This window comes from Clupea harengus, chromosome 3 (genome assembly GCF_900700415.2).
Source record: "Clupea harengus chromosome 3, Ch_v2.0.2, whole genome shotgun sequence".
Lineage (NCBI taxonomy): Eukaryota > Metazoa > Chordata > Actinopteri > Clupeiformes > Clupeidae > Clupea > Clupea harengus.
Genome location: NC_045154.1, coordinates 22,823,316 through 22,844,459, shown reverse-complemented (window position 1 = coordinate 22,844,459; position 21,144 = coordinate 22,823,316). Strand labels below are relative to the sequence as shown.

The 21,144-nt window shown below is 42.4% G+C and overlaps 1 protein-coding gene across 1 annotated transcript; it reads left to right on the top strand.

Annotated features, from left to right (window-relative positions):
* Positions 1-3,424: 3,424 nt before the first annotated feature.
* On the top strand, positions 3,425-10,925 carry kcna1a (potassium voltage-gated channel, shaker-related subfamily, member 1a). The gene is made up of 2 exons (XM_031565021.1): positions 3,425-4,067; positions 4,681-10,925. The coding sequence occupies exon 2, from the start codon at positions 4,706-4,708 to the stop codon at positions 6,182-6,184; it is 1,479 nt and encodes a 492-aa protein (XP_031420881.1). The 5' UTR covers positions 3,425-4,067; positions 4,681-4,705; the 3' UTR covers positions 6,185-10,925.
* The last annotated feature ends 10,219 nt before the right edge of the window (positions 10,926-21,144 follow it).

Below are 21,144 nucleotides of genomic sequence, written 5' to 3'. Positions count from 1 at the left end.
AAAATACATCTGAATACTCTCCCGTCAGTGTAAGTCATCATGACACATTGACAGTAAGGCAATACTTTTCAGTCCATACCCCTTTTCCCATCATCACTTAGATCTCAACCTGAGAGTCATGCTTTAGTCATGCCTTATTTATGTGTGCATATTGAAACACTTACTAAACAGTGTGCTAATCAGAGAACATTTCTCACTAGAATGAAAACAAACACAAAAAGTGTACAAAAGGCCTTTGTATATATACATACACTATGTTGGTGAGCTCAATAAGGTTTGTACATGAATGCTGATTAGTTGAACATGCCTCAGTTAAACCACTGCCTTGACAACATAATGTGTGTAAAGAACTATTTTTCTAAAAATGATGTATTGTTTTGATAAATATTTTGCCATTTTGCCATTGTCTTGTCTTGTCTTCCTTGCATTTGCCTGCACCAGAAGACACCCATTTATGTAATATGCTCTCTGGCTGCCAACACAAAGCCTAGGTGTTGACATTCACAGCTTGGTGGACTTGACAGTGACCAAGTGTCAGGGTAATGGCTGTCCATCTGTCTGGTAATGAAGATGGCCGTGGCTGCAGCGGGGACCTTCAGGGAAGATGCCGACGGGACACTTTCTGTGGGAGCGGTGGCTCTGCCTGAAGTCTGCATGACTCAGCAGCTGCAAGCTGCTCCATCTGACACCCATCTGATTCAGTCCCTGCAGCGGACAGTCAATGATCCGAGGGATGAGAGCGTTTGAGGGTCACTTTCTGTGACATCATTGTACCAGTCTGTTTTGCCAGGATAAACAGTCTGTTGTGCGTTAGGCATGCTCTCTTCCAGAGGGCGTGGAGAGTCAAGAAGGCAATTTCTACACACTTTTTGGCACATGAAATTGTGGGCTAGTGAGCCATGCCTACATTAATGCTAACCTGGCAAGAACAGTATTTGAGGTTGATAAACTGTATACACACTTAAGAAGAATACCAAACAGGGACAATGGTCTTTTTCATTTATTGAAATGTATGTTTACAGTATAGCAATGCTGGTGCTCTTACAGTCTCCTAAATTAGTGGTGGGAACATCTATACAGAAATGTGAATGTGAATTATAAACACATCAAAGCTCCAAAATTCATTGTCAGTCCCCAAAAGCATACACCACAGACTGCTCCTCAAATAAGGGTGCAATTATTTACTCATTAATGAATTTTCTATGAATAGTTTAAATACAAGGATTCTATAGAAAAATGTATTGGATAACAAAAGAAATGCTCCATGAAAGCATGCATGTCCTGCCCTATGACATCTGAGCATGGCTCATAAAAGCTTTCACAAACATTGTTACTACTACCACACCAGGTCTCGTGCTGACCATTACCTTACCAAACATATGCATAAATCATAGGCTAATCCATTTATCCATTACATATGCACAGAAACTACCAAGGTGGTGGATTTTTGATCATGCAGTGAGCTAGTGCGTTAGATTGAAGGACAGTAAATAATAAAGATAACTGATAATGTATTCTTTAATGACTGAATGCTTTGTATTTTTGTTTCAGTCTAAATACATTTGCTCTTAACAACATTAGGACTAAAGAATACTCCTTCACTGAAACGACTGAAGAACCAATGACACAGAATAGGGCAACTGACGTACCAACGTTTTCCTCAAAATAAACATTTAAGTTCCCCATGTCCCATTTTATTTCACTGCGCAAAGACTTGCAGTTCAGCACAAGAAGTATTTGTGCCAGATGTATTATGTAACAGATCACTTTACACTGGCTTCAACAAACTCTCCTTCCTGCCTTCCTTAGCTGTGTAACTGGACTTAATGCTGCTGTAATGCCATGCAGTTCTCAGAGGGGCCATTGAATGTCATTTCCTATCAGTGGGCTTCGCAAAACAGAAAAAAAGATCATGTATGACCTACTCTTTGTTCTTTATTGGAGTGCTGCACACACCAAATGTTCTGCATGTATTCAGTGGTCCTATACCACAAATTTAAGTCTAGTTACTGTATTTTTAATAGACTTGTTTTAAAAACCTGTCGGTGAAGAGGTGTTATTATGTCACTGTGAGAAGCATACTGTAACATGGATGACTCATGATATCATTTCAGACGTGGTGACTGGGCAAGTCAAGTGCATGTTCTTTATGCTGTCATCGTGCTTCTCGGATGACTGGAGGCTTCCTGGAGTAAATCAAGCCAAACAGTTATACCAGTCCTATCACCTGCCTGATAGAGGTTGGAAATGTACCAAAGCATAACCTGGCTATGATGCATTCCCCTCAACTACCAACGTTTTCTTTAGGCATAATATTGATAGATTGCCAGTGATTGTCTAGATTTATCTAGAAACCTGCCATGGCAGACAAGGAAGCGACGATTTGGGTGTCCAATGTTAGGTCCATTTTTACTTATAAATACCAACAGGTATTTGCATTGCCATAATAGACTCTGCTGTTCGGATACTCTGTCCTGTAAATATTTGTTCATTTTGAAATGTGTTGTATATAGTCAAATTGCATTGATGTGTATGGGTTTGTATGAAGTGGTACTTTAAGGAAGTTTCTTCTAAACATGAAAACACGAATATTTTGGCTCCATCTACTGGCTACAAGCGCTGGAGAGTTCTTGAGGTATCTGTAATATTCCACTGTAGTGACCTTATGGTCATATTCAGAAACTGATCGGAATACAGATAGCAAATACCGGTGCTCTTCTAAAGGCACAGGGGTAGGGCAAAGGGTTTGTTGTCAGCACCATGGACAGCGACACACATCGGTTATCTCTTCTCTCAAAACCAGCAGGAACTCAACTTGTGACATAGTGCAAGTCTTATTATATGACTTTACTATTAGGACACCTCATTATATTCAGAGACAATTTCGAAAGTAAATGATGGACTGCTTACCCAATTATGTACCCTCGGATAAGTTCTCATTTTTGCCGTGATGTCTCGCTTTCTCTCTGTCTTTCACGCCCACAGTCTTAAACACACACACACACGCACCGCGTAACGAACGTGCGACTAGGAAAGTGACTTGTTCGGAATCTCCAAGTTACTGACAGATCGTCCGATGCAGCACTGTCTGATTCTTGGCATAACCCTTGAAGTGTCCACTAATGTACATTTAGCATGTTGATGCCTCTTTATTGTGGATACTGGTCATGGTGTGTTTAAAGTACCTGCACGTTAATATCCGGATTAGATACTGCGCCAGTGCTGGCACATAAATGCTCTTGTTTTTGTGGTGTGGAAGGCACTTGTGGCAACGTGCGTTAGTACAACCGTTCTGCATTGCGTCGAATACCCTCCCCCTCCTTTTCTCAAACGCTCTCTCTCTCTCTCCTCTCTCTCCCTCTCTCTCTCCCTCCCTCCCTCTCTCTCTCTCTCTCTCTGTGTGAGAGTGTGTGTCGCTCTCTCGCCCCCTTGCATGTTCAACACAGTACAATATGCTGGTGCACATTATTAAGGAATTATTCTATATCCCCTATTGATTTCCTACTTCAAGCACCTTTCATCTCCACCCCTTTGACAGTATGTTGAGCTGCAACAGACCTTGCTCGTCATCTTGTCTACTCGTAAGAGCACATTTTGCTGATGCGGTAATGTCTGGAAATGGCAGGGGTTCGCTTATTGCCCCTTAATGTATCTTCCCCCTGAGTTGCAGCATTAGAGTTCCTCATGCAGTGGGCTATAAGCCATTCTCGCCGCACTTGCCGCTGCACTACCAAGACTGGACGTTGCGGCTTCAGCATTCTTTTACATTGCAGCGCCCTGCCTTGGTCAATGTGACTTTTTATGCGCGTTGAGAGATGCAAAGAGTGAGATTTAAGTGTTTTTGAGATTTCATTTATTTTAGTTTCGGAAAAATAACACGCGTAAGGACACGAACATGCCATGAACTTCAACCAGGATTACAGGCACACAAATGAAGCCCGACTTCGAAGAGATGTAAAGTGTTCATGTACCCTATAGATACACATAAACAGGAGAAAGGGTGCATCAGCGTTGGATGAGTGCACCAACGGACGCATTCCAGCAGTATCCCTAAGGATCAAACGGAGGTAAGGCATGCATGTGTGTATTTGGTCGCTCACATGTTCATCCGGTCATTAGTGTTTATGCTTTACAGCTTTACATTTCTCCATAACTGCAGTCAGTTTGGATTATGCCTCGTGAGGAGGTTTGGTGGAGCTTCCGTGGACGGAGACATTCAAGGAGATTAGATCCGAAGGAATAAAACCTGACATTGCCTTGTCAAGATTTGTTTTACATATTAGTATACCTCTGAATAACGCATAAGCATAGCAACTAGCCATTTTGTTCTTCCTGGGTGAAAAGGCTAATTATGTAAATGCAGAAATAATGGCAACAAGCAAAGTAACATTAAATAAATAAATAATACTTCATAGAGTAAAATTGCTGAGTTAGCAGATATCGCTGCAATTCGATTCGCATTCGCTCTGACTGGGTGACAGAGGGAGCAGGAGAAAGGCAGCAATGGTCGAGTCAGCGAGAACTGCAGTGGGGCCGCACTGAGGCAGAGCCAGCTATTCCCCATACCCGGGGATTGAGACAGCTCAGAGGGGTGGGGATCTTGGAGGAAGAGGGAGAATTTGTTATGGGATATTGGATGTCTGGTTTGTCAAACTAACCGCAATCCCGCAACTCCTGCAGAGCTCCTCCCACGCCGACCTGCAGGATGACCGTAGTGCCCGGAGACAACATGGATGAGACCTCAGCAGTGCCGGGGCACCCTCAGGACACCTACCCCCCGGACCACGATGACCACGAATGCTGCGAGAGGGTAGTCATCAACATAGCGGGGCTGCGCTTCGAGACCCAGCTGAAAACTCTTTCACAGTTTCCCGAGACGCTGTTAGGTAATCCCAAGAAGAGGATGCGCTACTTTGATCCCCTGAGAAATGAATACTTCTTCGACAGGAACCGTCCTAGTTTCGACGCAATACTCTACTACTATCAGTCTGGAGGCAGGCTGCGGAGGCCGGTGAACGTACCCTTGGATATGTTCTCAGAGGAAATTAAGTTTTACGAACTGGGGGTAGATGCAATGGAGAAATTTCGCGAGGATGAGGGCTTTATACGGGAGGAGGAGCGCCCTTTGCCAGAGAAGGAGTTTCAGCGACAGATCTGGCTACTTTTTGAGCACCCGGAGAGCTCTGGACCTGCTAGGGGGATTGCTATTGTGTCTGTGATGGTCATTTTGATCTCCATCGTCATATTCTGTTTGGAGACTTTACCTGAACTGAAAGAAGACCCAAGAGGTCGTTATGAGACTGTAGGGAACATCACTTTCTATTACAAGCCAAACATCTTGACCGACCCGTTCTTCATTGTGGAGACTTTGTGCATCATATGGTTCTCGTTTGAACTGATAGTGCGCTTCTTTGCCTGTCCGAGCAAGGCGGCTTTCTTCAAGAATATGATGAACACTATTGACATAGTGGCCATCATACCATACTTCATCACACTGGGCACAGAGCTGGCCGATGATGGAAAGGGGGGAGAGGATGGAATGGGAGAGCAAGCAACATCGTTGGCCATTCTCAGGGTGATACGTCTGGTGAGAGTGTTTAGGATCTTCAAGCTGTCAAGGCATTCGAAAGGACTGCAGATCTTAGGACAAACCCTTAAAGCCAGTATGAGGGAGCTTGGATTGCTCATCTTCTTCCTGTTCATCGGCGTCATCCTCTTCTCCAGCGCAGTGTACTTTGCGGAGGCCGAGGAAGCGGAATCACACTTCACCAGCATCCCAGACGCCTTCTGGTGGGCCGTAGTTTCAATGACTACAGTCGGCTATGGTGACATGGTTCCAGTCACCATAGGTGGCAAGATCGTCGGCTCCCTATGCGCCATTGCAGGTGTGCTGACAATTGCGCTTCCGGTACCTGTCATCGTGTCTAACTTCAATTACTTCTACCACAGGGAAACCGAGGGAGAGGAGCAGGCCCAACTGCTCAACGTTAGCAATCCAAACATCGCCTCTGACACCTCCAGTCGCCGCAGCTCCTCGACCGTAAGCAAATCAGAGTACATGGAAATTGACGGCGACATAAACAACAGTATCGACAATTTTAGGGAAGCCAACCTGAGAACTGGCAACTGCACTATAACTAATCAAAACTGTGTGAACAACACCAAGCTGCTATCCGATGTTTAGACGAAAGCAGGGACTTGAGAGACTGGTGATCATACTAATCACATGAATGCTTAATTTACCTCCTTAGAGAGCCCTTGCAATGCGACTTCTATACTCCGCAAAAGAAAGAGAGAAAAAAAACACAAAGAGAAAAGAATCAAGCTGTTAGATATTCGAAAGATAGTAGCTGTTATTAATTTCCAAAAGGAATACTTCCAGTACATGAAAAAAAAAAAAAACATGTAACACACACAAGCTCGCACCAACAGGCAAAAATAGTCTGGCGAGAACCCTTGGTGGCTGTCCTAACCGGCATCCAAGTAGGGATTTTTAAAATGATATGCATGGAATACAGATACCATTTCAGTAACTTGCACAGTGCATCCTAGAGCAAATGCATCAAAATTACCCTGTCCTGCAGAGAAAGAAGCGCAAAACTCGGCAGGGTCTGATCGACGACTTCCGGATAGGTGGTCTCCTTACTGTTAAGGATATACTGACCAGCAAAGCACCTTATACAGACGTGACTGAATACCTGCTGGGATGCTACAGAGGACCAAGTCCTCGACCCGTGAACATCCGCAATACTGCTATTTTTCAGCAGATGCTGTATTTAAGATATCACCAAGTGATTCAATGCCATGCCCTTTAGATGCAAGACAGCACAATGACAAAAGGAGCTTCATATTAGCATGTTCAGATTCTTATCATTTTGATAATGGCATGCTTGGGACATTATCTCATTCAACAGCGCCTTTTTTTCTTTTTGGACCTTTCTTCCACCTTCCCTACCATCTACTTCCATGGAAAGTGCACTGGATCGTTATGATTTGAAATGCTTATCATTCATGAGTATTTAAGGACTGAATGTTAAACCTTAAGGGAACAGTAACTCAATGAGATCATAGCATGTTAGAAAATAACCTGCATTATGGCCTATTCGAACTAAGGTACTATGTATCCTAGTATATTTAATGCATGACATCAATATTATACAGCTTGTTGCAATGTATGCATCTCTTATAGGTGCCCATGTTACTGTCAGGGAAATAGGGACACGGAATCCTACATTTTCTGAAATGTGACAAAAATATATGCAAGCCCATCTCGGGGATGCAGACTTCCTAATTTAAAAAGTAGTCAATGAAGCTGAGGAAAATATTATCAAAAATGCATATACTCATACTAAGCACCTGTTAAAATCAGTATAACGTCAATAATGCCGTGCATGGGCCTACTCTCAACAAGTTAAACGAAATGTAAATATAATTCATGCTTTCAATTTTTGCAGTCAAATTTAGGCCACTGTGATGTTCAAAGTATCTAAATTACTTGATTTATTTAAATGTCAGGAAACACTGCAAAGAGAACAAGTCAGAATTATGAACATAGGTTGCTAGTGCCTTTGAGCCTCTCAACGACTGGATAAGTGAAAGTGCCTCAGTGTAAGACTGATTGACATCAAGACAAAAGTGCTACACAGTGCAGTTTAGGTTGATGCACTAATGGAAGTTGAACAGTTCAGTCACAATACTAACATTCTGCCTCCTTTATAAAGCTTTCACACAAGTGCGAGTTTTACCTCGGGGAAGTGAAACTTTAGCGCTGAGTTGTAAATATATTAAACAACGTGGAGTAGCTACTTTGAATAGCCATGATGGACAGTTAACGATATTTCAGGTGTTATCCTCATACTTGTCTGTGAAAAGGGCGGCACATGTTCCGTAGAGTTGAATCGTCTCGAGGGTCGGGTGAGTGCATTCCGAGTTGAAAAGGTGTTAAACATGGCACATGGCTGTCACGCACAACTTGACCTTTTCATGTCGTCATGCACCTGAACTTTGTCCAAGGAGCTAAATCAGATTAGGTCTCACTGATTGAGGTAATGGCGGGGTGGGGAGATCCCATGGGGTTTGAATCTGCCTTGTGGATAAAGTACCTTTTCCGTAGTTTTTCTGTTTCCTGTGCCATAAGGAGTCTACCTCAGTGAGGTTAGTGCAGAGCTTACTGCAGCGCTTGACTATGCTCACCATCTTACTTTACTTACTACATCCATGTGCAAATGGCCAGCCATGTACTGTATTCAAATAGAACCCCCACACCTTCCCAACGGACAGTTCTAGAAGCTCCAAGAGTGATTTACATGCCTACTACCCCTTCCCCTTAATGACCCTTGCCCTTTCAGCTGCGTACAATCAAAAGCATTGCTTTGCTCTAGTGTTACTTTTGTTGTTTTGAATTTACTCCGATCAGTGCTATTATCCTCACTTGATTTGACATCAGCTGGCTTCCACCTATCAGACACATAACTGGAGACACAGGAAAAAGCAGGGGCATGTATGTCAAGACAGACCATACAGTCAGAGGCACACATTCTCTCTTAACAGCGGTATGGTCCATTTCAGATACACTAAGATTCTGCACATGTTTGTTTTCTGTGTTTGATTTTATAGTGCCTGCCAGGAATGTTTATTGTTGTCTTACCCGTGAAAGCTTGGATGAAATTTGGTACATAAGGCCAAATACCTAGTCTGAACACCCGCGCTTAAACATGAACGTTGAAGTTACTTCTGATACTGAAAGGGCTGAAGAAGGCAGACTGTTTTTATGCATTTTTTTATTTTCTAAAACATGACAGACTTATGATTCCTACCATTGCTTTTTTTGCAACACAGCAGTTTTTCTTTTGTAAAATGTAAAATGTCTGAATGGAGATTAAGATATCTCAAAGATGTCCTATGTATTTCAACTGGGGTGAATTCTCACAGACTATAGTTTTTGCAGTGGTTGAGAGAAAACCTAAATGACAAACTACTACTGATCACTTAAAAGTGGTAGATAGTGTGTTGGTGGAATTGCAGGTTTAAGACAAATTATTTGTCTACTGTCAGCCATCATAACATCATCCGCTTGACTTGTTGCCTTTTTTGCTCTGTCCAATAGCATTGTAATGCCAGTTATGTCACGCTGGTCCATGAATGGCCCATAAAAGTAGCCCTTGGTTGCCAGAGTACACCAACAGGGAAGGCTGGCAATAGGCGAGGTATGGTGCTGTAAAATAAAACCATCTGAATGATGCATTCTGACAAACCATCTAACAGCAATAGAGACTACATATCCTTTATTTGTGCTCCCCTACAGCAAAATGAGAAATAACGGTTCTCAAAAATGTAAAAACAATAGATGTACTGCGATGTTGGTAGACATAGTTACGCCCACCCATGAAGGGATGTTTTTAAAGATGACTGCAGAGAATTCTTCCATTGACATCCTCAGAATGTTGTTTTACTGAGCCGAATCTCCCAAAGTTCTTTGGGTTTTCCGGTTTTGAAAAAAAAAAGAAGCTGTAGGTCAATGAGGAACAAATGAACCAAAGGAAAACCCTCTGATACCCGCAGAACACATACTCTACGTCTCTGTACCCTCCGTTTTGTGACTGTGTCGAGTGTGATGTGTCAGAGACAGTGGAAAAGGATGTTTAGATTTTGTACAAATCTTGGCATTAATAAGCCTTGCTGGGTCCAAAGACTGATTCAGTTACATGTGTGCTGACATAACTAATATAAATAACTTAAAAACCACAAATACAAAAAAAAAAAAAAACGACTTTTGAGACAATAGTGCTATTTCAAACAGTCTGCTTACAAGTGATTTTCCATCAAATATAGCTTGCAGGTAGAGACACTTGTCAATGCATATCCCAAGAAAAGATGAAGTCATGTACTCTAGATGTGGCCTTCTGAGGACATTACGAGATTTATTTTCTTTTTTGTTCACCTCTGTGGCCTCATTTTTGCTATTATATTTTATTTTAATGTCACTATTATCAATAATATATGTGCTTCAGACAACTCATGTGAGTCTCGCAGAGAGTTCATGTGATAAGCAACGACTGTAAAAGAGAAAGCAAATCACGAATAATATTATAATATATTACATTGAATAAAGTTAAAAAAAAAATGGCATTAGTGTAACTGGTTATTCTCTCTGCTTTATTTAAATGTCACCAAAGCTTCATTGAAACATCAGAAATCAAAGAAAGACTTCATCATCCAACTATCCTGTAAAGATAACCGATTCCAGAGCAACCTTACAGCACTGATCGTATGAACTGCATGGTCAATGGAAGAACTGCATGAGCCTAGTCCTTCCAAAACTTAGGATCAGCATCGTTACGGTTGCATCATTTTAAAAGCCCTTGCTGTCATCAGCACATTTTTTTGTTCTCCAAACCATTGTTATCATTTGACATCTTCTCCGCTTTCTTTTCCATGAAAAAAAAATCTCTTATCCGCAGGTCTGTGTTACAGACTTTCATTTTGTTGATACGTATAAGAGCACATTAATTGTGATTAATTGATGAGGTGTGGTGGCGATGAAGGCTTAAAGATAAGCTTTAGATGACTGATGTGAATGTGCTTTGTTGGATTTCAATGAAAAATATTTCAATGCCCAGAGGGATGCCTTTGGAACGAGCCCCCCCCCCCCCCTGTTCATGATGGACTCTCTATACTAACACACTTCCACTGATCCCACATACCAACTGTATGAAAATATTGACTGGTATGACATGTTTGCAGCCATTATTGTTGCTTTGGATTGTCATTGAACAAGGATTAGATTGTGTGTGTTCATTTTGTCAGATGCTGACCAATGCCTGGTCTGTGATCTATGCAAGGGTATTTATTTTCTTATGTCACTTTTGAGTTGATCATACATTTAACTCAATAAATTTTTAAGGATCTGAGTCCTGTCAAAGCCAGTTTCTGGTGTAATGTGATCTGTGGGCGTGTGTGCATAAGGGTATTGTGATGTGCTTTAATAGACCACAATTATGAACATACCCTCCGTCATCAATCATGGATGCTATCAAGTAAGTTTCATGTGCACTTAATGATATAAAGTCAGAGGATTTTAATTAGAATTTGAGCTAACAGTCGCACATTAGGCATTCTCAGAAGTGGAGTCATTCTCTGCCAGCTTCTCACATCATTTGGTTAATTAGGATTAAAAAAGCGCTCACACTGCAACTTTGAATGAGAAAAATATTGTGTCAACTCAGGTGAAATAAATTGTAGCTGTTAAATTGTAGCTGCTGGCAAGATGCTTTCAAATGGTAAAACAATTATTCTGCCTTTTGATGGTAGAGAATGGCGAGAACACATCTGAAAATCGATCCCAGATTAGTTCTAGGTAATGTTGTGTGGTTAAGGGTAAAGAAGGGAAAAAATCCTATACAGCAGTACAATGACGGAATCCCTGGGACCATGAAGTGCAGCACACTGCGAAATGGATGAATGGAAATAAATGGTGTCCTCTTGCAGATTTTCTGTTCATGTCTATGGGTATTTGTGTTTAAATAGACACAAATAAATGCAGCTATATGATGTATGATATATGATTGTGTCATATCTTACATTTATACATGTGTTGGGGGTTTGTGAAGGCTGGTGTGAGTCTTCGTCCTTCGCATTGCCCTCCGGAGATGCAGCACTCTCTCCTCCTGCAGGCTCAGGGGTGGAGTAGTGAGCTGGCAGTGGGCCCAGCGTTTCTCCTAAGCAGTCAAGGAAGAGAGAGGGAAAGGGAGAGTAAGAGAGAGAGAGAGAGGGAGAGTAAGAGAGAGAGAGCGAGAGGGAGAGAGAGAGAGAGAGAGAGAGGGAGGTAGAGAGAGAGGGAGAGGGAGAGAGATAGAGAGAGAGGGAGAGTAAGAGAGAGAGAGGTAGAGAGAGGGAGAGGGAGAGTAAGAGAGAGAGGGAGAGGTTTTGAGAAAAAAAAGAAACGGGGGAAAAAAGATATGGAGACTGAAAGAGAGACAGATAAAGACAGAGGGGGGAAGAGAATGAGAGTGTATGCGAGAGAGTAATAGGTGGAGATGAGAGGGAAGACAGAGGCGGTTTGTGTGTGGGTGAATGCAAGAGGAGAATCACTGTTCTAGCTTTGAACAGAGGCTATCTTCATGTCCCACGCTACTCCTGGTTTCCCCCCATAGGGAACAGCACAGACGCAAACCTGAGCTACAAGCTGTCAAGAAAAGACAGCTTCCAAGAGTCTAAATGGGCAGTCTTTCCAATTGTGCATACCTGCTTATTCCACTGTGAGTACAGCTCACCAGCACAGCACGTAGGAGTGCATTTGAGGAATACATGTTATCGTCAAGTTATCGTCTCAACATATGAACAGCCCCATACCACTGAAAAACATACACTTTAATTTCCTAATTATTTGCCTCCATAGACAACAACCGAGTTAAAGCTGTTTGTGAATAATGTGAAATATTTGTAGAGAACAAACTGTTTCTCCTACTTACAGCTATTCCAGGTTAGTTTGTGACTGATTCTAAACCTTATAGTCAGAAATCCAAACTAATTTAGACTTCTTACCAGCTGCCTGCCTGACAGCTGTAAGAGTTGATTGTGGTTTGTTTGGGGAGGGGGCTGGGCTGAGGGTTGGGGTGTGGATTAGTTGATTATTTGTTTTTTTTTTAACATCCTCTGATGGAAGGAAAACACACACACACCCACACACACACACACACACACACACACACACACACACACACACACAGAATAACACACCCTCTCACTCTCCATACAGTAGGCTACAGTGTTGTTGTCTTTGAGTAATGCATCTCATGTTATCAATCATCCTCCTCTCTCTCCACAACTATGCTGATCAGGATCACACCACTCCGTGAGACCACTTAACGGTTTACATAGTGGTACTGAACCCCCTCCCTCTCTCATTCTCTCAGACACACACACACACACACAACACACACACACACACACACACACACACACACACACACACACACACACACACACACACACACACACACACACACACACACACACACACACACACACACACACACACACACACACACACACACACACACACACACACACACACAAATCGGAGGAAAACATAGGCCAGGCAAGTGGGAGCATGCTTTTTTCCCTGAGTCAGGACTCTGGCGCACTCGATATTCCAACCTAATCGATCACTTCAAAAGACAGACGCGCACCCCATATCCCTTTTAATACGGGAAAGCCGGGCGAATCCTGTCGACATCATCCGAAAAGTTTCCCCAGGCCTGAGTGCAGCCGTAATAATGAGCAAGCGGTCATTAAACCCGGCCTTGATGAAAAGGTAAAGGGCTCTGCTATCTCTGTTGAAGGTGCCACTGACTCCGATAATGAGATGTAACATGAGCTCTAACCTTCCAGCTCACTGTCCTATATAGGAGTTGTACTATTTTTGCCTCCATCCATTTGACTGGCAGTATAGCATTAACATTACATATGAATGGTCAGTTGTACTGACAATCTGAGGATGTGAAAACAACTGGATGCAATTCCCATGTGTAACATCCCTCACCGTCTCTCACCGCCTCTCTCTCTCATTCACACAGTGCTTCCTTTAGTCTTTGCATTATCTCTATAATGCTGTTGTCAGCCATGTTTAATAATTAAGGACACGTCCATCATTTCATCCATCTTGTGTTGATGCGCAAATGGCTTCTGTCAAACTCAAGCCAGTAAAATGGGCCTCTGTTGCCCTCTGTAAGACCTGGGCTATTTCCCTAATAACACAGGGGAGTTCAGAGGAGAGAGGTCCACAAAAAGATGAATGGAAATAGGCAAATAAATAAATAAATAGATAGATAAATAAAAAACAAGGAAAGAAAGGAAGACAGATAAATAGAGAGAGTGAGAGAGAGGGGGGCATATAGTAATTATCAGGGTGGGGAAGGTTACTCTGTTCTAATGTAATAAGTCATGTAACGTGTTACATTTGATTACTTTTTGACTGGCAGCGGAGCGCTGAGAACCGAAAACAATGCTCAAAAGTTGAGTGCATACCACCAATTGAGTTGAGCCTGTCTCCACAGCGAAAGGATGCAAAGCAACAGAATGAATGTTATATTCTACACTTAAGCTTTAAAGCTTTTTACCGAAAAATAATATATTCAGATGTAACCCCTTTGTAGTCGCCAACATTTTGATTAGTAAGCCTGATACAAGTACATATTCTCCTCAGTAACTGTAAAGGATTACAATTGCATTTCTTTTGTAATTTAATTACCTACCTAACTAGTTACATGTAACTAGTTACTCCCCATGCTTTTCAGAAGAATATCTGTTGTTAACACAGCAATAGCTCATGCATAAACCACCCCAACCATCATTGTGCCCATCTCTTTATGCCTTCGCCTGCTTCTGTGGATTGTATGAGTGTTTCTGTGTGGTGCGACCTTGCTCTGTCCGATACTGCAGGTCTCGCCTCCCGCCCCTCCTTCCCGGGGTGCTGTGCGCGGAGAGGGGGGTGAAGGGGGAACCTGAACCTGGCCGCCGTCCCCTTCAGAGCTCTGGATGTCTGACGCAAGATCCATCCCACCGATACGACACAAAGGAAAGAGCCCTCTGTTTCTGTTTCATCCCTTCCTCCATCTTACATAAAGGTGTTTTACAAAAGAGACAACAGGAAGGCATGGAGTGCAAGCGTTGGCATAAAGCACACATCTAACACCAACGACTGTGTTCTACACAGACAGCATAAGGTCAACGGGAGACTGCAAAGCGCAGTGTAATTCAGGAGAAAAAATAGCAAATCGATAGCCGGTTTTGGGTGAGAAAGGGCATTGGTGCTTGCTGATGATGCAAGGTGAATTCTAAACAAAGTTTGGTTGGGGGGGGGGGGCTCCCCTGTGTGATGATCTGAGATTATATGCATTGACACCAGCTATTTCAAGGCCTCTTTTGATGATGTAGCATTTTGATGATATGAAACCGTTTTTCTGCTGCACCACTCTGATAGGGATCCCATGCATCAAAACAGATTTATTGAAATTCAGCACACTGTCGGTGTATCGTTATTTGTTGTTAGCTGAGTGTGTCATTTTTGTCTCTTCATATTTTCAGTTGCCAGTTAGAAAACACTATCCATGCATCTTTTATTTAAGATTTAAGATCCTTACTTACCTATTTATATTAAGTATTGCCTCTATTGCTCTATTACATAATTTCTTTTTAATATTAAGTAGTATATTATCATCTTAATTAATACTTATATTAATTACTTAATAAGCAGACATGAGCACCATCACTAATGATTTCATGTTCCTCTCCGTTGCCACTATAGAGAATAACATGGTCTCCCTGTAGAGGACACAAAGACCAAATAAACTGATGACATCAAGCAACCAATCTTCACAGTCCAACTGTTTTGTATCAGCATTGCTCTACTTGATAGTTTCTTTCCCCTGTCACCTATGGGGAAATTCTCCAATCTCTTGTGCGGTTGTTAAGGTTGGATATGCCTCAGGTAGCGGTGTGCATTGTCATTCTCCATCCTCCGTGTTTAATCTGGGCAGTGAGGCTTCCTCTCACCCGCACCAGTAAAGCCCCTCCCTGCCCGGATCACATGGTACCCGCAGCAGCGGCAGCAGCAGCAGCAGCCCAGCAGGGCTGGCAGCCTGAAAGTCACTCGTCTAAGGTCTCTCGTCCTGCTGGCTCTCCTGCCGACTATCGATTCTGTATCGGTTGGTTAGATCCTGTACATGCTCTCTGCCTTTTACAGACTTCCAGGAAGTCCTTGGTTTTTACCTGTCAGCATACAAACAACAGCCCTCCTGTGATGGAACTGATCTCTGGACTAAAGAGAACCATCAGCAGCACATTAGCAGAGCCACGCTGGAGTATTACAGCCCACTCTGCACCCTCACTAATGACTTAGGCAATTTGCTTAAAGAGGAACCAGAAAGGCCGTTTGCATGGCTAGTATTGCCACCGCGCACACAGACACAAGCCACCCTGGGCTCTTTGCAGTCAGCAGCACTGACTGCACCAGTGCAGAACCAATTTCTGACATTTTGTCATGCCGCTGTCCTGGGAGACGATCCAGGGCTGACAAATGAAGCGAGAGGGGGTCTGCAGGCAGCTCTCTCTCCCTTTCTCCAGCTCTCTCTCCCTCCGAGCACCCAGGATAACTCTGCTCTCCTCAGCTCTCTCTCCCTCTGAGCACCCAGGATAACTCTGCTGTATCTCCCCAGCTCTCTCTCCCTCCGAGCACCAGGGTAACTCTGCTCCTGCCTGTCCCAGGCTGTGCCGGGCTCCCTCCCCAGAAGCTCCTCTCTCTCTCTCTCTCTTCCTCTCTCTCTCTCTCTCTCTCTCTCTCTCTCACACACACACACATGCGCGCAAACACACATGCGCACACACACACACACACACACACACACACACGCACGCACACGCACACACAAACACACACACACACACACACACACTGTCCATTTTTCAGCTTCTTTAATGCACATTTTTTCCCACTCTCTCAAACACAATCTCCCTCTCTCTCTCTCTCTCTCTCTGTGTTTTTCTCTCCCCCAAGAGCAGTCAAGGACAGGCAGGTCTCTCTCTCTCTCTCTCTCACTCTCTCTCTCTCTCTCTCTGTGTTTTTCTCCCCCAAGAGCAGTCAAGGACAGGCAGGTCAGAAGGCTCTGCAGCTCCCCTCAGGCTCCTGCAGTTCTCCATGAAATACAGAATTCAGCAGTTTAGCCAGCGCCACCTGATTGAGGGAGCGAGCCAGAGCTAGTGAAAGGGAGTGCTAAAGCTCTGCAAGTACTGCTCTGTTCATTCTAGCACTTGGCATTACATGTATTATTATTATTATTATTGCCATTGTTACTATTATGATTGTTGTTGTTGTTATTGTGGTGCAGACTGTTGTTGTTGTTGTTGTTAACAATGTTGTTATTGCTATTGCTATTATTGCTATTATTATAATATGTTATAATAATATTACATTATTGGTATTGGTTGTAGGTATTGGAAAAGGTTTTCCATATGAACTTGTGTCTCGCACATCTGTGGTACATGTAGTAGATGGCTGCTCTGCCATGTCTGAATGCCTCTAGGAATGTGAACATGCTCTGTGTACAAACATTATATGTTTATATGTTCACACACTGGTACAGAGAAAGCACACGTGTCTCTCTCTCTCTCTCTCTCTCTCTCTCTCTCTGCCTCCCTCTCCATCTCTCCTTCTGTCACTGCCTCTCTCTCCGCCTTTCCCTCTCTGCCTCTCTCCCTCTCTCTCTCTCTCCCTCCATGTTGCTGACTCACTGTCACTGGCCCAGAATGTGCTGTCTGCCTGCATTACTCACAGGCTCACCTTCCTCTTCCTCTGATAGTGCTTCCTCAGCACCTGGGCTGAGTCAGGGGGGTTGGGCTCCCAGGGCCTCGATGCACCGCGCATACGGGATGGATGTGAGAGAGGAGGCATGAGACTTGCTCCGCGCATACGGGATGGATGTGAGAGAGGGAGGCATGAGATGTGCTCCGCGCATACGGGATGGATGTGAGAGAGGGAGGCATGAGATGTGCTCCGCGCATACGGGATGGATGTGAGAGAGGGAGGCATGAGACGTGCTCCGTGCATAGGGGATGGATGTGAGAGAGGAGGCATGAGATGGAGGCTTCCGGATCCCTGGAAGAGACGTGACGGGGGGGAAAAATGGTCAGAACTGTCAATACACCACAACGCACACCACCAACTCATTCTCTCCTAGTAAAAGCCGTATACTGCCATTTTAATGAGAAGACACAACAAGAATAAACGCAAAGAAGGAGTTAGCAAGGGGGTGCGAGGTAGTTTCCAGTTTTTGTGTGTGTAGATAAAGCTGCACTGATTCAGTCTTGTCTGATGCAGTTGTAGGTACTTTCTCCAGGAAGTATTTAAGGGGGAAGACGATGATGTTTGAAATGGCTACCATAGGACGTATCTCCTAAAGCAGATGATGATGTATTGTACAGAGAGGTGCATTACCTGGGTCATTTCCTGGTGCAGTGGTTCTATTGCAAGTTGTAATACTGCCATCTTGTGGAGTAAACTCTGAACACGTCAAGTATGTAAAACAAATCTAATTTCCTTTCAAAACATACAACTATTACTCCTAAAGAGTAAAGATTATGCTGTATTTTCATACTGATAATTCTCTGAGCACACTAATACGTTTTTATTTTTCATCCATCATGGCCATGACGGAAATGACGGACATGTCTGGACTGACAGTGATTGCAGACTGTGCTCTTGAGGTGTGACAACCAAGGACAAATAGCAATTATAAATGTAAAATGTGCTTTTTGGAACAGATAACAACTGAAAGAGAGAAGTAATACTGAAATGATGTCCACATATCCCTGTGATGTTCTTCATGCTTCAGGCTACTTGCAGGATTTTGACAACTTCACTGGTGTCTTCCACATAAGTTATTTCTCATCTACAAAGCTTGCTGTCCTTAAACTGGTAAGATAAAAGTTTTAAGAGTTAAGAAGAGACTCAATTAAAGCATACCAATAACATTGTTGCCTTCATCTCATCTTTAAGAATTAACTCTTAGCTGTTTGTTGAAACACTGTCTGCGCTGTTACCTTGACGACCATCATTTTCACCCACCTGAAGACTCGGTCAACCCAACTGCAGGTTCTCAAACGCCCGTAAACTGAGGCCCAGAGTGGTCATATTTGTATTTGTACTTCCTGGACTTCACCATCAGACTGGCATAACCCGACTCCTTAGTTGAAGCTGACTGACCTCTAGTGGTCATACAGCATAGTGCAGAATATTCAAAAACATGATCTTAAAAAGCTACAAATTACAAGTTACAAATATTTGTATTATATGTCACATATTGTTTTCCCTGGAGACCAGAACTATCTGTGTGGTTTAGTCATGTACATAACATTGTTTGGCCTAAGCGAAATTCAACATATAGTGAATTGATTTGATTTTCTGTGCTATGGCGGTTTCGTGAGGAAAAAAGTGACAACTCATTCAAGAAATCTTTGAACTCAAGACATTTAGAGGGTTTGGCTCTTGTTGTATCTGAAAGCATAAATGTTTATAGCCATTGTGATCTCTACTGTTTCTCTTTTACAAGAATAATTTTAAAACAAAAACAACATTATGGCATTTTAAGAACACAATTATCATTGTCAACATTCAGAAGGTAAGGCCATTTAAATTAAGTTCAATAGCTTTAAAACTAATGAGAGGTTGTTTGGAAATGACCTGACCTGACCTGATAGACCAATCATGAGTGAGAATAATGGACATATAGGGCATCACCACCCAAAGGTCCCCTTCAACAAAACAGTACTCATGATACACGAGGAAAGGAATGATTCCAGGAGGAAGACTAATGCTGCCTGGAACTGTGATCTTAAATGGATTATGTACTGTAGGTTGAAACATCCTGCAAACTCAACTCTTTGAAATCCCAGGGGCAAGTTGCCTGGTAATGCCATACTAGTTTGTTCCAATTACAGCTTATTTTGTCCGAGTGAAGGCTTCCAAAAGTGAAATACAAAGCAAAGGGGCTCTCAATTCTGTGTCTGGTAATACAGACTCCTGTGTTGGGTCAGTTGCTAGCCTTTTCTACCAGGCTATGTGTCTATTATGTCCAAGACAATCACATCTAAAACAGGGTTCTGCTTATAGGAGCGCATGGCATCTAAAACACAAGGTGTCACTGTGTTGTATACCTACCCTTGTAGAATGTATTGGACTACTGGAAGGTACATTTGATCAGATTCTTTATCTCATAGGGACGTGAGGGGAGCTGAAATCTCTATTTATGTTTATGTTTACTATCTTTATGTTCTGAACATGAATTAACAGCGGGTCCTTCTGATGACCCCATGTGGTCTCAGTTCAAAGTTCAAATGAATCGCAGACATAAAATAACACGTAGGCCTATATACATACATCTTTATGAAAATATTTTCGGCATATTTTGCTAACTTGATGTGTGCACACATATACACTCACATATTTGAATGTATTCTCTATTTACTCATGAAAGTCAGATTAAAGGAAATGTATTCATTACTCATAACCACTGTATAAATCATATTTCACTGATATAAAACTGTGAATCAAAAAAATAATTCTATCTGGTAAGATCTAGGCAATTAGATGTTACTACTAAATCTGATGAATAAAGCCTAAATGTGTATAGCCATTGTGATCTCTACTGTTTCTCTTTTACAAGAATAATTTTAAAAAAAATCTACATTATGGCATTCTAAGAACACAATTATCATTGTCAACATTTAAGTTAAGTTCAATAACTACCGGAATGCTTTAAATCTAATGAGAGGTTGTATGGAAATGACCTGACCTGACCTGATAGAGCGATCATGAGTGAGAGTAATGGACGTATGCAGGAGAAGTAGCTATGGGTATTTAAAGGCCCGTATATGAATCCGTTGAACAACCAAAAAGGAAATAATTGATTATTTCCAGGGCCAAAGTGGACCTTGGGGTCATACAGACCAGTAACGCTTGGAACTGGTTGTTTCATATGGAGAGGTAATTAGTTAACACAGAGTGTGATCATGGAGACATAATAAAAAAAAATGTGCTTTTAAAAGATCAACCATAGTAGCTATCAAATTGTAAGTGGAAAATGGAATCTGTGTGTATCTATTTATTTATTTTTTTCAAAGTGTATGCTGTAAAACATACAAATATTTTCCCACTTCATCTTCAGGTTAGATCACATCTGGAAATATTTAAATTCTAGGCAGACAACCAATTTTCTGTGTGTAGAAAGCCCCCTGTGTAATCTCTCCTTATCCAGGAGCCAGTAAAAACTGGACTCCCTTTTCCTTCTTTCCTGGGAGAATCGAGTGTAATACTCCCTGACCTCTCATTTCTGGGACATTAGCCAAGATTAATCAGCTGGACCTAAAGAGAGTCGGGACTCTTTTTCTCACCTACTTGTTTGCCCATCTTCGTCTTTCTAGTAAAGACTAGTGAACTTAAGAAAAAAAATACAAAATGAACACAATCTGACCTCCTAAACCATATGTTTTAACTGTGTCGTACACTCATAGAGAGCTATCATAGATAGGATATTGACAAGCCAGACTGCTGCCATGTGGTTCATCCAACAATTTCCCCAAAGAATCTTG

Excerpts from the sequence above, each read along its gene's own strand:
- kcna1a (XM_031565021.1), top strand. The coding sequence starts at position 4,706 with ATGACCGTAGTGCCCGGAGACAACATGGATGAGACCTCAGCAGTGCCG.